We start from the raw sequence: 16,352 nt of genomic DNA on the forward strand, positions 1-16,352 counted from the left end.
TGGGGTCAGATGACCCCAGCCAGATGCCTATCCAGCCTTCTCTTAAAGACCCCTAAGGTAGGGGAGAGCACCACCTCCCTTGGAAGCCCATTCCAAATATTGGCCACCCTTACCATGAAGAAGTTTTTCCTGATATCTAGCCTAAACCTACTCTCTGTCGGTTTGTGACCATTGTTATTTGGTACCCCAAGAGGTGCCCTGGTGAACAGAGCTCTCCGATCCCTTGCTGCATCCTTCTAATGAATTTGTAGGTGACCACAAGATCACCCCTTGGCCTTCTCTTGTGGAGGCTGAAGAGGCCCAGGTCCCTCAGTCTCTCCTCATAGGGCTTGTCCTGTAAGCCCCTGACCGTAGAAGTGGCCCTTCTCTGAACCGTCTTGAGTCTGTCAACATCCTTCTTGAAGAAAGGTGCCCAAAACTGGACGCAGTACTCCAAATGCGGTCTGACCAATGTCGCAAAGAGAGGAAGTATCACCTCCTTGGGTCTATTTGTCATGCATCTGCTGATGCACGATAAAAGTGTGGTTAGCTTTGCTGATGATTTTGTCACACTGAAGTGGCCCTTCTCTGAACCGTCTTGAGTCTGTCAACATCCTTCTTGAAGAAAGGTGCCCAAAACTGGACGCAGTACTCCAAATGCGGTCTGACCAATGTCGCAAAGAGAGGAAGTATCACCTCCTTGGGTCTATTTGTCATGCATCTGCTGATGCACGATAAAAGTGTGGTTAGCTTTGCTGATGATTTTGTCACACTGACGACTCATGTTCATCTTGGAGTTCACTATGACTCCAAGATCCCTTTCCGCTTCTGAGTTTCTGAGAGGGTCACTTCGCAGCTGGTAGGTGTGCTGGATATTTTTGCACCATAGGTGCAGCACTCTGCACTTTTCCTTGTTGTACTGCATCCTATTGTGTCCTGCCCACTTTTCTAACCTGTCCAGGTCTGTCTGCAATCGTTCCTTACCCTCTGGAGTGTGCACTTCACAATTTAGTATCGTCCGCAAACTTGAACAGAGTACACGTCACACCCACATCCAAGTCACTGATGAAGATATTGAAGAGTACAGGTCCAAGGACCGAACCCTGCGGGGACCCCACTACTCGCATCCTTCCAGGTCAATACCGACCCATCTACTACCACTCTCTGGGTGTGGCCGATAAGCCAATTTGCCATCCACTGGACTGTGTAAACATCTATATCACAGCCTCTCATTTATGAGAATGATATGAGATACTGTATTGAAGGCTTTGCTAAAATCCAAGAAAATTACATCTACCTCTACTCCTGCATCTAAGCATTTTGTGACCCTGTCATAAAAGGAAACCAGATTGGTCAGGCATGATCTACCTGCTACGAATCCATCCTGGTTGCCCTGCTGCATTATTTTTCTCGCTGGACTCCCACAGATACGATCCTTCATAATCTTTTCAAAGACCTTTCCAAGGGTGGAGGTGAGACTAACTGACCTGTAATTACTTGGATCCTCCTTCCTCCCCTTCTTGAAAATAGGGACCACACTGGCCCTTTTCCAGTCCTCCGGGACCTGACCAGAGCACCATGAGTGCTCAAACAGCCGTGCCAGTGGTTCTGCTATGACACTGGCCAATTCCTTAAGTACCCTCAGGTACAGCTCATCCGGGCTTGCTGACTTGAACACAGCCAGTCCATCCAGGTGACTCTGCACCAAGTCAGCGTCGACAGTTGTGGGATTCTTTCAGACTTTCCTCAGCAGTCTTGCTTCCCAGGCTTCTAATCGCTTTTGTTGCTCTTTGCTGATCTCTTTCCGATCCGTCCATGTCTTTAATGAAGTGGGGGAACCAAAACTGGATGAGGTTTGGAGAGAAAATGGTAATGCTACTGCCCCTATTATCTCTTTGCTCAGTGGTTGGGGTATTTGTTCAGGAAGTGTTAGCCTGCTTTCCAGGTCGGGCTGCTGCTTCCCCCTGGCTACAGACTTCTGGAATTGAGGCATTCACTTTTTGTTTATTTAGCCTGAAGTGTGTTTGCTGAAGCTTCTGCTAAAAATTGAAGGTTTGGAACTTGAAGTACAATTGGTGCACGGATTTCACTGTGACTTATGCAAGACTCTTATGGCCTTATTCAGTGCATGGTGTCTGATAAAATAGGCTGCTTATTAGATTTATATCCTACCCTATCCAAACAGCTGTGGCTCTGCAAAGAGCAAGCACAGGACTGACAATGGAAAGACTGTTGAGTTTCTTCTCTCTTTCAATACTCTTTAGGGGTTTGGACAGTTTAGTACTCAGTCGTTCAACTGACTCTGTGGAAATGGTTTCTTTATGCCTATGTGGAGCACTGTAGAGTAATGGAGCTGTGAGGATCTTTCTGTGCAGCAAGCTTCAGGATCTGTGCCTCCTGTTCATTCTGGTCAGTTGTAGATTGGAGCCAATCCCTCTCGTGTAGCTTGTCAGGTGGTTTTTGAAAACTAAGTAATAGTACCCAGACTTTTGCATAAGATGTCACTTCTGTCACTTCTTTGCTTAGCCGGCTGATATCATGCCACTTCTGACAGCAGCTGTCTCTTTCATTGATTTTTTTTTTTTTTTTTTTTTTTTGGAATTTTTTCTGGGCTTTTTTTGGGTTTCTTTCTTCTCCTTTTTTTTTTTTTTTTTTTTAAATCCTTTCTTCTTTGCTTTTCTCCAAGTAATATTTTTTGTTGCAGATTTTTCTACGATTCATCGTGTGTGTTGCTGAGAGCGTGCCCAGAAACATATGCCTCCTTTGTTATCCAGGCCTGAGTGTGATGAGGGAACAAAAGAAAAAGCTTGAAGTGGCAGAGGGATTCTAGGCCCTGAACGCCAATGGCACTGCTCTTGTGAGTGAGGGTTTTTTACCACTTTATCTAACTCTACTTAAAAAACCTGACTGTACTAGGGCTCCAATTTTTTAGTGAGAGATTCTTAGGATTCTTAAGAGTACACAATGCCAGAGAGAAAAGCGTTAGTAATACATTACTTCTTACAGAGATACTTTTACCTATTTTCTATGTACCTTCTTCTAATGTGAGTATGCAGAATGCATTTAAGACTGGTCTTATAATCAGCACTGGCAATTTTCATGAAGTGAACTCATAGTTGCTGACCACTAGATGGAAGCAGTGCTACGAGTTTTGGGTTAGTTGCACAGAATGTCTCTCTTGAACTTTGTACTTTTTGCATTTGGTTGGAACGAGGGGTGGCCTTGTTTGTGTTTTTGTTTTGTTAAGTGAGGTTTGTTTTAGTAAGATTAGCTGTATAGTTGGAAAGAGGTGTTAGACAAGCCAAAAACACAGTGACTTTTCATTTACAAAATGAAGTTAAACAAAAGCCATGGTCTTTACCCGGGATTCAGTTTAGGCTCTGTCAGACCCTCCAGATCTAAGGAAAGGCACTTCAGCTGCTGACAGACACGAAGGGAAAAATAAGCGCTTTATTGGAAGGAGCAGTGCGCTAGTTCAACCTGGCTCTGCAGCGTCTGTTTAGATTGGGTGCTTCAATGGGGCTTTTTGGTGCTTTTATCTAATAGCTGATTCAATCAGCTATTGGATAAAAGCACCAAAAAGCCCCATTAAAGTGACTGATTTATACAGACATTGGGCGACCCCGGTCCAACTAATGCACACTTTTAGGCATGTGCTGGGTTTGCTGTGGGAGTGTGCAGAGATTCAAGTAAAGCACTGAGCTATCAGGGATGCAGCAGTGCTACAGCCTTGCTATTAACTTATTTTGTTACATTTCCTTTGTAGCTATGGCAAAATCCTGGAGCCAGGCACTTTTATTCATTTAAGTGAAGTAAAGCAGCAATAGGTGTCCAGAAGCATTATCTAGGGTACAATTTTCTCAATTGCACTGACCACTGGATAATCCATGTTTTTTAGTTCCTTGCAAGTAAACAGATACAGTATCACAGTTCATTGTTGATTTATTTGGACAGATGACACTTTTATTTGTAGTAAACAATATTATGCAGTATGTCTTCTCCTTAGGGGGAGAGCCTCATTATGGCTGTCTTATAAGCATGTCTAAGTAAACCTTTGCTGCGAAGCAGAGTTTAAACTTTAAGGGATACTTGCTTTGAGTCATGGGCTTGTGGATTGGAAAAGTGAGAATGAAGTTTTTCTGTAGACAAAGCACTTTAGAAAAAGTGAAGATAGGCTGAATGGACAAAAGCATATTGGGATCTGAGCCAGTTGAGGTGAAGTGTTTGTAGCCTGGTCCCAATAACATTTGGAGTAACACTTGAACCACTAAGTTTTTTTTACCCCCTTTAATTTATCAAAAATGATTTTGCTGTTGAGGTTCAGTGGTAGACTCCTTGTCTGCCATGTGGGGGACCCTGAGTTTGATTCCCAGGCACACACATAACAACAGCCATTGAGGCACCGAATGTCCGGACTCGGTCTGGTCTTTGGATTCTATCTCAATGGTTTAAAGTGGGGTTGGACAGTTTTAGGAGCCTCCACTCCTCCATAATCCTGCCTAGGCTTATGCGTCAAAGGTCCTGGTGACCTCCACACATACACCGTGATTCAGAAGGATCAGTGGTTGCCTACTACTACCAAAAATGACTGGATTTGGGAGCCTACCACGGCTTGAGGGACTTAAAAGTTTGCTGTAGCTTTGGGTGTAAATGCTATTTATAATAGTGGACATTTTATGAAAAGGAAGGCTTCAGCTCTCAATTACTTTCTTCTGTCCTCTCCATTTATCCTTTACAGTAATATATTTCGTTTTTTTCTCTACTGCCTTGCTCCTTGCATGTTTACACACATGCAAATAGCATATAAACACAAACAGTAGATTAAATGAGTGGAAAATGTTGCATATGTAGTATGTTTTACCAGTAGCATTGCTAAATTATGACTTTATAGAACACCTCCTGGTATTGAGTGGGTGTCTAAATTTCTCAAGAAGTTACGACTTTTTGCCTTGAAGCTCAAGTTTCCCTCATTCAGAACGGCATAAAGTAACACAGGGGAGCACTACAGTTACTGGGTGTGGGGAATAGTTTGCTAGCCAAAAAAAAATGTGAAGGGTAGGAAACAGAAGGGAGCCACAGCAACATATGGGTGCAGACTGTGGCAGCATAGAAGGGAAGAGAACTGGAACAGGGAGGAGATGGATACAAGCTAGCAATGAGGGTGGGTTGGAGTGGGATAGAATATTGCCCAAATATATGAGCACTAAGAGAATGTAAGGAGACTTCTTCCCTTCACACCATGTAGCCCATGAGGAGAAAATCACTTCAAGTTGAAAACTTTAAAAAAATTTCTTGAGTACTTCTAAGCATTGCTGAGCCTCTGGGGGGCAGACTTAAAATCCCAGGATAGTTTTAGTTAATAATTTTAAAGCTTTGATTTTATATTTTAGCTCTCTTTTTTTAAAACAGGTATGGTTGACAGTTCTGTACTTGCAGGAGCCTCGAGTGTAAAAGTTAAATGCTACAATACTGTACATACAAAACAGTTGAGTCAGGGTCACAGAATTCTGTTGCGAGTTTCCCACTTATTCCTTGTTCTCTGGATTGTACGACACACCTACTTTTCCCTTTTTTGCCTTCAATTTGATGATGAGAACGTGTGAACCCTTTTCAGAATTAATTCAGTAACTATATAGACAAGCACTTTACATGGAACGCAACTTTTTGCTAACATGAAAAGAACGTGTCACTTTGTAAGCGGAGGTCTTTTTATAGATGTAGGTATTATTCTTCTCCAGGAAGAGCTCTAGGCCCTTCCCAGCATGCCTTGTTAGAGGAATATGTTGGCAGAGCTAAATAGCTTCTGATGCAATGGATATTGTGGAAAATGCTTATCAAAACTACATATTTCCCATATATATGTAATTAGTTCATATGGGATTTGTATTTCATTACAATTCCCTTAGGAAATGTTTTTCCAGTGAGCTAATTATTGCTGTGTGGTTTACCCAACTTATGCAAAGACAGGTTTGTTCATTTTTTTTAAGGTTACCTGTATGCTATAGAATGCAAATCGGAAATGCACGAACATCCTTTTCCTGGTCCTCTTGATTAATCAAGGATCTCATTTTGTTTTTCTGAAGGCTGTTAGACTGGTGAGACGCTCCTGTTACACTGATGCTGGCAGTGAAAGAAGGCCTGCAGTTTTCTTTCAGTATTGATCTCTGCTGTTCTCTTACTAGATTATTAAGGTAGTTAGGCCTCAGAGGACTTGTCTATGTAAGAAAATTTGAATTAGACTAGCAAAATCAATATGAAAACCATCCGTTTACACCAAGGTTAACTCCCTTGTGGAAATACAGCAAAATTGGTCTAATTTTTGCTTAAACTAATGCAGCAAATCATTTCAAGTGTGCGGTGGTGTGCTTGTTTGAAACCAATTAAAAAAAACTGTGCATTTGTATTTAAGTAACTAAATAAATTGAAAAATCCATGTAGTTCATTGTTACAGAACATAAGTTCTCTAACAAAGGCACAATACGATAGTCTGTCTTACTCTAGTTTTCTAGCTAACCACATAAGGGAGTGACATACCTAGCACTGCATATGACCACTTTTTGACTCCTTCGTCTGAATCATCAGGTACCCATGTACAGCAAAAGTCTGGAGCAAGTTTTGCACGCTCATCTGTGGTGCTATAGCAAGGCACCTCTGCCACTATGACCCTCTAAGATAGAGAAGTCAAGGTACAAAGGTTTTGTTCCCCACCATGTCCTTAATGTGTATGTGGGGGGTTTTGGAGGGGAGGGATGGAGAGTTGACCATAAACAAGTCACTAAGGCTACATTTTTTTCAGAGCTGCTTAGCACTATAGCTTCTGTTGAAATGAATACCTTGTGATATGCAGAAATGTTTGGGAAATGAGTGCTCAATTTGAATCCTTTAGTTTAGTTTATCTTATGATAAAAAGTTACCATATGTGGACTTGGTAAGATTTGCTTAATTTTTCAAAAATGTTTTGGTATCCTTGGATGAACAGTGTTGCATACATGACCTAGTGCAATAAGGATTTTAGAGAAAGGTGTCAAAATGTTGTCTCAATAGTACAAGTTAGGGAAGTAGCATTCTACTGAAAAAGGAAGGTAAGTGGAGCTGATGCAGATTGGGTAAACTAAGGCTGTTCAAATCTCATTTTTATAGCTGGAATTGGAAGTAGCGGGTCCTGAGTTTGGGGTCCTAGATCAGAAGTATGACTATATTTTTGTATTTTGAAATGTTTTGATTTTCCATTTCTTAATATAGATTTTTCTTTCTCTGCAGCTTGGTGTAGCTGAAGGAAAATGATGGAAGAGAGTGGAATAGAGACGACTCCACCCGGCACTCCCCCACCAAACACAGCAGGGGCTGCTGCTGCCTCAGTTGCTACCAGCACACCTGTCTCATTAGGTATAAGTGGTTCCTAAGCAACTGGGTTCTGTTTGTCCATGTGTTTTTGAAGCAGAGCAATTTGTCCAAGTGAAAGTAATGTTGCAATCAATATAATTACTGCATGCTTTTCCACACTAATTTGAAGAACTTAATTTGATCTTTTTTTAAAGTGTGCTTCTTAACTTGCAGACTCTTTTAAGCATATGAGGGGTTTTTTGCACACAGAGTTGTATATGGAAGTAGTATTTTTTAAGGGATATGGGGCAGTATGTGGTGAAGAGATGTGGAGAGAGAAGCTAACCATAAAAGAAAAAAAGTGCCCCATACTTATTGCAGGGAGTAATAATAAAGTTGGATAGTACTATAGATAATCTACAGGTTTTTCATGATTGCATGGGAAAAGTAAAGCACTTGGTTTGACATTCAACCCTCCCCACCTCTCGTCATTTTATCCTGTAGGCCAGTTTTTTCCCCCCGTTTTTGACTCCAATGATTTTGCTGTTTCCAGTTACATTTGTGAATTTTCACTGAGAATTTGATTTTGCAGTCATTATTTGCAATCGAGTTTCCTTTTATATTGCTTTTTGGCTTCAAAGAAGTATAACAATTACATTTCTAACAGGAATAAGTACAATCAATATGATTTTGACTTTAAGGGATCAGTGTGGGAAGTTTAAAAAGGACCCCTTTTTGTAGACAAGGTTCTTTGGGTGAATCTGATGTCTTTTATTAGAGCAACTTAAATAGTTGGAAAAAAAATTTAGCAAGCTTTTGGGTTTAAAAACCCTTAGTCAGGCTGAGAAACACTCTAAATAGCAATTTGAGTTGTAACTCATGAAATAGTTATGTTGCAGCCCTGCTTAAGCTCCTCCTCCTGGACAGTCACCAAGTTCCTGTGTTCTGGCCTCGCATGTTAGGCCCAGGTGCATTAGAGCTTTCCTGAGTCTGATCAGAGTCCACGTATGGTCTCTCTCTCTTTCAAGGTGCACACTCAGGATGCAGACTCTTGTATCCCATTTCAAAATCCAAGACTGGCCAAGGATCTGAGGCTACTGTGATTCTTCCAGATTCCTCAGTTACTAAAGCACACTTTTCCAAAGCTGCTACTTCGAGGGTATTCTTTCTTACACTTTACTTTGGCTACCACATCTGTGAAGAGGTAAACAGGTATAGGTTACATACGGTCATTTTGTTTCTACTGGGAGAACTATCAGTTTTCCAGTAGAAACTACAGTAAAAGCTCCATTAACCAGCACCTTACAAGCTGGCATGTTCTATTACCTGGCATGCCAGCTTGTAAGGTAAAGTGAAACCAGAAGTGCTCACCGTGGCACTTCTGGTTTCTCCGAGCCCCCACAGCCCAGGGCAAAGCCACCTGTGTGGGGCCCACCACCCTGTCCCACGGGGCCTGCAGGCCCCGGACACGTTGGGAGAAGCAGTGGCCCAAACAGGCAAGGACACCTGTTAGGGCCGCTCAGTTAACTGGTTTATTTTGTTATCTGGCATCCCCCCGGGGGTTGTCGGATAACAGAGCTTTTACTGTATATATGTACGAGGTTTTTTTTGTATGAGGAGGAGGCAGTGGCTACTGAGGGGGCAGGCTCTGCACTGCCCCTTCCCCTCCTCCATGGGCAGCACTACTGGAGCAGAGCCCATGGTGGTGGGGTGGGGTGTGGAAGGATGTGAGGTGCAGGTGTGGGGCACCCCACCCTGCTGCCCTCTTCCTGGGGCTCCACGACCCAGTGGGCAGAACCTGGTGCGGGAGAGAGGGAGCGGTGTGCTACCATGGCTGCCAAGCTGAGGCGCTCCTTGCTCAGCCAGCAGCAGCATGGGCACAACTCCATGCTTCTGCCATGACTCACCTTGGCAGCCCTGGTGTTGTGGCACTCACTCCCACAATGGGTCCTACCTGCTGGGCCACAGAGGCGGCTCTTGTCCAGAGCTGGGCCAGCCCAGTTGCAGCCCTGCATCCTGCCGTGGGTGCCAAAATCCTAGGGGACACTTATGACCCCATCCACTGATGTTGCAACCCCATTTGGGGTTGCAACCCACTGTTTGGGAACTGCTACTATACACAGTCTTTACTCATAACAAAACAAAGTTACAGAACAGAGATTTAGCAGATACCCCAGTGCCGTGACTTCATCTGTCCTCTGTAAGTCTGTAGGGGTTCACCTGCTCTCGTAAGTGGCATTCTTGCTTGTCTCTTTAGGCTCATGCTGCCAGCTCTCCTGGTGGAAGCAGGTGTGGTTGTGAAATTGTAGGGACTTGAGTGGCCCCCTACCTTTTATAAATGTCTTATCTGTTTTCCTATGACTTCTGCCCTAATCGGACTTGGAGTCTTCCACCAAGTGATTTGGTTACTTGATTTTTCAGCCCACTTTAAAGGACCATTATTTTTTATTAGGTCAGCTCTTTGTCTAAGGGAACTTATATCTTAATGAAAGTACAATAAGGAATAATGGTGGTGTGATTGCCTATTTTTCTTGTATAATTGGAGCGCTAACATTAAGGTACAAAAGTTGTTTGTGTTTACTTTTGCTGGATTTTTTTTTTCCAATTGAAATGGTGGTCAAACATAAGTTTTTAAATTCTATGCAGACAGATCCTCAGAAAAAGATACCTGATACTGTGAGAAATTCATATATTTCTTAATTCTTTATCTTGTGTAATTATACTTTATTAAGGTAATCCTTTTTTATTTGACTTTCTTTTTGTTGCTTTTTTGGTTGTTTGCATATTATAGGTACCCATGTTTCAAAAATTTTATGTCAGTCCTAGACAGTCGTACTACTGAAATGCAGCAGCTACTGAGGTGAAATGCAGTACTACTGTACACCATAAGAGTTTAGTTCAGGAATCATAGCGGTGTATATCATCTCTGTCTAAATTCATGTGAAATCAAAGTAAGGAAAAAAGTGTAATTATTTATTTTGGCTGTGCACTGGAGAAAACTGAAAATTTTTATGCAAACTTTCATATCAGATGCACACTTTTTTTCCCTGCAAATGCACACTTCTTTCTGACAGTGCAGTTCCCCTTAATGCTGGAGTGTTGAGTCAAGGGTAACTCAAAAGTGTGTCACCTGCTGACTGGCAGCAACTGACTCCTGTTTCGGAAGTTTCCCTTTAAGTATTTTTTTTCTGCTGTACTTTTGCTTATGACAAATGGAGGTAGTAGGGGGGGACAAAGTGAGAGATCATTTGGCAGGAGACGGTCACACAAAGTGACTGGAATTGTTACTACATACAGCTTTGTGTTGAACTCAGAAATGCATTTATTTTGTGGGGAGTAAACTAGAGTAAACTTTGATATATTTTATTCAGATATATCTAAGGAGTTTTAAAGTACCACCTTCTAAAGTGCCTCTCTTTTTCTCCCCCCTTCCCCCAACCCTCTGCCCTTTTCCTTCCCTAGCTTTATCCAGTCCCCTCATTTCATCAAATATATCCTCTCTCCCATCTTTGCCTCCTGCAACATTCTCCATGCTCAACCCCCACCCTGTGCCTTCACATCCTCCTATGATGTCTTCAGCTCCTTTGCCATTTGTGCCTTCTACAGTGGTTTCTACTCTTGCTCCATCTTTAACTTCTGTTCCACCTCCGATTACTCCTTCAGCTGCTGCAACTTATAGTAGCTCCATGTCTAATTTCTCAGCACCCCCTCCACTATCTGGCACTCCAGGCTCCAGCCTTTCCGCACCTCCTGTGGGTCCCCCCATTTCAGGATTTTCTGCTACTTCAACATATGATATTACCAGAGGTCATGCTGGGCGAGCCCCACAGAGCCCATTGATGCCAACCTTTTCTGCACCTACAGGCACAGGTAATATTTTATTTCATTCTATCTTAGTGGGGTATGTTTATCTCAGTGGTGACTTTGTAACTGAAAAGATTATGGGGTGCAGCTGGAGTTAGAGCCCTGCAGGGAAATACTGACTTGTGTGTTGTACCAGCTACATGTAGTTAGTTCAAGGGAAATGGAAGTAATTTTGTGAGTAAAGAAGTCATGGTTTAGGACAGGGATGTCATCTTAAGGAGACCCTATGAAGAACAAATCTCAGAAAAATCTTGACAGTTAAGACTGTTGTTGATTTAGGAAGCCAAACTGTGCTGTACTCATGTATATAGATGTTGCTTAGAGCAGGGTGGAAATTTCACTATTGTATAATGATAGTATGGCAAAACATATTTTGACTTAATAAATTATACTCTAGTCCAGTAGACTACAAAATTATTGCTGGTCTGGTTGAGAGCTGGCTGGTCAAATGATTCTGGCTTCAAGTTTCTTATTTTCAGATATTAAATTGCATGAAGATTAGCTAAAAATAAGTAGATTTCCATTTGAGCAATTACCCAAGTTCCTTAAGGGATATTCCTGGGTGTTTTTTTCCCCCTGCCCCTCTCCAGTGAAATGGAAAGTAGGTTACACAGTTTATACTGGGTCAAGCCATGACCAATAGTATATATCTGTTATTAAGAAGAGATCTATAAATATTTGAATATACTAGTCAATTGTGTCATGTAAAATAAAAATAACTCTGGACTAAGGCTGGTGACTGAAAAACTGTTGAAAGTAGTAAATGGATAACTGGCTTGTATCTATATTTTTCTGTGAATTGAGTCAGTGTGTTTGGTTGTTGTTTTTTGTTTAACTATAGTCATTCATTGTATGTTGTTACTATTCAACAGTCAGGATTAAGAAGGCATTCTTATTCTTTACTTTCATTTTAAATGTTATATAATCAGCTTCCAGGTCAGATATAAGCAGGTAAATCGAGTAGCCTTTAACATATAGCACTGTTCCTTGAAGGTCCCAGAATACTATTGTTCCTGCCTATTTTCCTCCTATGAATGTTCGCAATGTGGTGTTTGAATGTTTTGTTTTTGTTCATCAGGTGTTTTGGCAAGTCCTGTTACTCAGCCAGCAACTTTTACACCACTTCTGGGCTCTGGGACTGGCAGTGGCTCTGCAATTACTTTCCCAGAGGAGCGTGAAGACCCCAGAGTGGCTGACATGCAGGGTGGAGCATCTGCTGGAGGACTGTGGGGCTTTATAAAGGCAATTTTTTCCTTTTTTCCTATCCTTTCTTGAGAGATCTCACCTTTCACAGGTTCCTTGAGTATGTATCAATGTAGATCCCGCTGCAGGGGTACCTATACTTCATGTATTCAAGAGTTCTTGAGAAGCAGTGCCTGAGGCTATACACTTGCCTTCTGTCTCTTTGTTCTTTCATACAAGGGCATAAGAGGTTGGAGCATCTGTGATTTACTTGGTTTCCTCTTACTGCTCATGGCAACTAGAGAGAACTTGGTGAGCTTGAGCCATTGTTCTTAGATCTGGTTTGACTTACCTGGACCAAAGTGTATTATATTCCGTTACCCCTATACAGCAGTTTTGTATAGGGCTTTTCAGTGTGGCAAATGTCTATCCTGTAAGTTTTCTATTTGTCCTCCAAAGACAGATTAACGAAGTCTCTTCTGCCTAGAGAAGTTATATAGTCTGAGGAAGTGTTCTTTATGTTTGCCCTTCTTTGCTAGAATATTCTAGTTACAAAGAATGAGGCTGAAATTCCATGTTTTTGAAACAGTTTCTGAAGATCCCTTCTGACCACAAGGAAGTTAGTTATACTGGTGGACAAGCCATCACCATCTAGTGTCCTTTTGAGTAAACAGCAAAGATCAGACTAATGTAGAAAAGATGCAGCCAAGGAAAGATTTAGCTTTGCATCTGGCACTGAAACTTACACCACCAAGTCCAGAAAGCACAGTGCTTGAGAAGCAGTTGTTGAGGATTGCTACAACTCTGGAGATTCTGAGAAATCTCACATCTTTTCAGCCATTGGTATTCAGCGTACAGTTGGTTTTGATGACATCAGGGTGTATGTGCCTGGGACATTTAGGCCACGTGTCTTGCATTTTTCATGATATTACATGTCAAAATTGACACAAAGCCCTTGCAACTATGGCTGAGGTCTGAATGTTCCATGTTTGGATATCGCATGAAAAGAACAATCATAACTCTGCCTCAGGTCACAGAAGAGCTTGTTTGGTGGCTAGACTTGTCAAAATCAGGAAAGTGGAGCCATTCTTCTTGATGACTCCTATTACTGATGCATCAGCAATAGGCTGGGACACCCACCTAAACCATCAGCAACTCAAAGGTGCTTGACCTCAGAACAGTATGAAACCTGTGAACATCACAGGGCTGAGGGCCATTCAACTAGTCTTTGTAATGTTACTGACAACGCTTCTGCAGTGTGTTGTGTCAGGGGTATCAAACATATGGCCCATGGAGGTGGGCCATCTAACACGGTGTTTCCAAACCTTTTCCAGCCCAAGGCGCACTTACATTAATAAAAGTTTTCTGTGGCACACCTGTCAAGACATTCCCCATCCCTGTACTTATGAGCTCGTTGTAGCTCATTGCCGTGGCAAATTTCCACAGCACACCTGTTCATTTCTAATGGCACTGCATTGTGCCATGGCACACTGGTTAGGAAACACTGATCTAACAGATGGGGCTTCTCATTGTGGCTGACAGAGCTGCTGTATTGTTGTGGACAGTACCCAGTGGGTTAATACAGTTGCCCCTAGATGTAGGTACCTTTTGACACTCCCCCACCCTCCTCCTTTATCTGGCCTCAAATTTACTATTTTAGATCATGATTAGCAACAAAAATCAGTAGCAGTCAATGATAGGGGTGAGCAGCAGCAGTGGTGTTAAGCCTTTTGGATACCATGATTTGATTTTAACAAACACCAAGATACACTCCACCAGGGCAGAAGTATCCTATTCACATGCTTCAAAAATGATACTTGAGAGATGATTAAGTTAACTGTGTTGCATAGCAAATTAATCCTTGTTAATTATGCATTTGATGTGGCATCCAGGTTGGATGTCAAATTTGGGAGAACAGTGCTGTTTTTGCTGTTACAGCTGGAACTTCAGTCCTGTTCTCTAGAAGGAAAACTGCTTGCCAGATGTCTGTAGTGGGATGCATACTGACACCTATTTGAAGAGGAAAGTGAGTTACCCTTTGGTAACTAGGAACATTGCATGTGGTCCCTTAGAATTGCTCTCAGCTATCCCAGTTTCATAACCATCAAATTCATGGCTATTTCACTTTAGAGATTTTCTCCTAAACATCTTACCACCTCAGCTATGAGATTATATAGAACACACGTATATTTTGTGAAAAGGCAGCAGTTTAAAATACCTTATCATGTTAATTCCTCTGATTGCTTTATAATTTTAAATATTGTGTAAACAAGCAAACAACATGGTTCATACAAAGGGAAAATGTGCTATAAGATGCTTTTCTTTCACCAAAACAAATTTAGGCATGTAAATTTCTAAAACTGGACTTAAAACTGTTTGTTCTGTTAATTTTTTTAATGAGGCCATGTGAAATATTACTCTAGAGTAGTGTTACAGGGATGCCCCTGGTGTCTTCACTCCTTTCCCCCATAAACTTGACCAAGTTTGATTATATTGTTGAACGACATTGGCACTTTGTAAGGACTTTGGAATGCTATTTACATTCGTATTGATTCCAGTTTTAAATGCAGAAGAAAGCGGCTCCACCTATGATTTGGTAGAGGAATGTAGGGCCTGTGCCAGTATTGTCTGGAGACTACATATAAATAGAGGACTTTCAGCTCTATTGCTTCAGAAAACATCAGTAATGAACCATTAAAAAATAAAGCCCATTGTGATTTTAAGATTTTTTTTTTCAAAAAGAGATCCTCCTTCATAGCATTCTTTTGAACACTTCAGGTAGCCTGGTTTCATAGTATGACAGCATTCAATAGTTAATGCTGGAAACCTAGGCATAAATTCAACCCTAACTTTTCTGGACCAAGGATACTGGTAGTGCATTAGCTTTAACAGGCAGTGCTTTTGTTTTTTGAGAGAGAGGTTATTTAATACACATTTTGTTAGGACCCTTGAATAGTAAGACAGTAGTGAAGTATTAGTGACAAAATCAGAGCAGATAGTATGATTCTTCAGTTAGGGTGCAATGAAAGTGAGATCTCTTATTTGTGGTAGAAGGGAATGAGAAGAAAAGAAAATCAGAGGATTTTTATACATGGGCTTGTGTGTCTTCATAAGTACACATGAGGGTCCTCAGCCAAGGAACTACCAATCCAGTCTCTGCATTCTTCTCATGTTGTTGTCTCAGATTGCTTTAGAAGTTATATTTTGCACACACTTTCGAAATGTTAGTGGGATTTTTGATGTTTTTTCAGCTGAGGAGTTTTCATGCTTAAGTATCTACATAAATGTTAAGCTCAGGCCTTTGCTAATCCCTTTTCTGTGAGCACATCAACACCAAAAAAGTAGTCTTAACCAATGCAACCTTTTAATTGAATTTCTATAATTCAGAGCTTGAAATCTTTTAACTGAACTTTATTGGGTTTGTCATTTGAAGTCAATAGGACTTGTGCTACTAAGTCACTTAGGTGTTTCTGAAAACCCTACCCTTTGTTGCTTAAATATAGACATTGAGAGATTTCTCTGGGTTCTTTTTTATGAAAATTTTGACCTGTTTGAGAGAGTAACGTATACATCACAATAAATATATAGTAGATTGTTGATTAAGTCAACAATTAAAAGTTATTTAGACTTTCTTAGTGGTGCAAAATCTTTGAGAGATTCTTAAATACAATTTTAACCCTGGAATCTGCAAACAGTTATGTGCTTAAGTTTAAGCGCACTCATGAAATAGTCCTGTTGCAATCAAGTAAATTAAAATCAGCTGTCAGTCATCTAGATTTGAATAGCTTTGTTTCAATCTGAATACTGTCTCCTAGGCATAGATTGATGTTAAAGGGTTAGTTCCTAGAGATGCCTGCTTTTTGTTCTGAATGAGTGGAAAATCCAAAACAGCTTTTTGTCTTCATGTATGCGTGTGTTGGGGTGGGGAGGCTGGGAAGTAGTAGTGTTATGGTTCTATTCTTTTTTCTTTTTCCACTTTAGACTTTAGGAAAATGCCTGATTTT

General features: G+C 41.3%; 1 protein-coding gene across 1 annotated transcript in view; it reads left to right on the plus strand.

Annotated features, from left to right (window-relative positions):
* The first annotated feature begins 2,686 nt into the window (after window positions 1-2,686).
* Window positions 2,687-16,352, plus strand: part of PRRC1 (proline rich coiled-coil 1) — a 31,484-nt gene continuing 17,818 nt past the window's right edge. The window contains exons 1-4 of the mRNA XM_006020732.3: window positions 2,687-2,836; window positions 7,240-7,365; window positions 10,765-11,172; window positions 12,245-12,408. Coding sequence (XP_006020794.1) covers window positions 7,260-7,365; window positions 10,765-11,172; window positions 12,245-12,408 — 678 coding nt within the window. The 5' untranslated portion in view covers window positions 2,687-2,836; window positions 7,240-7,259. The remainder of the gene's footprint in view (window positions 2,837-7,239; window positions 7,366-10,764; window positions 11,173-12,244; window positions 12,409-16,352) is intronic.

Source organism: Alligator sinensis, unplaced genomic scaffold, assembly GCF_000455745.1.
Source record: "Alligator sinensis unplaced genomic scaffold, ASM45574v1 scaffold227_1, whole genome shotgun sequence".
Classification (NCBI taxonomy): domain Eukaryota; kingdom Metazoa; phylum Chordata; order Crocodylia; family Alligatoridae; genus Alligator; species Alligator sinensis.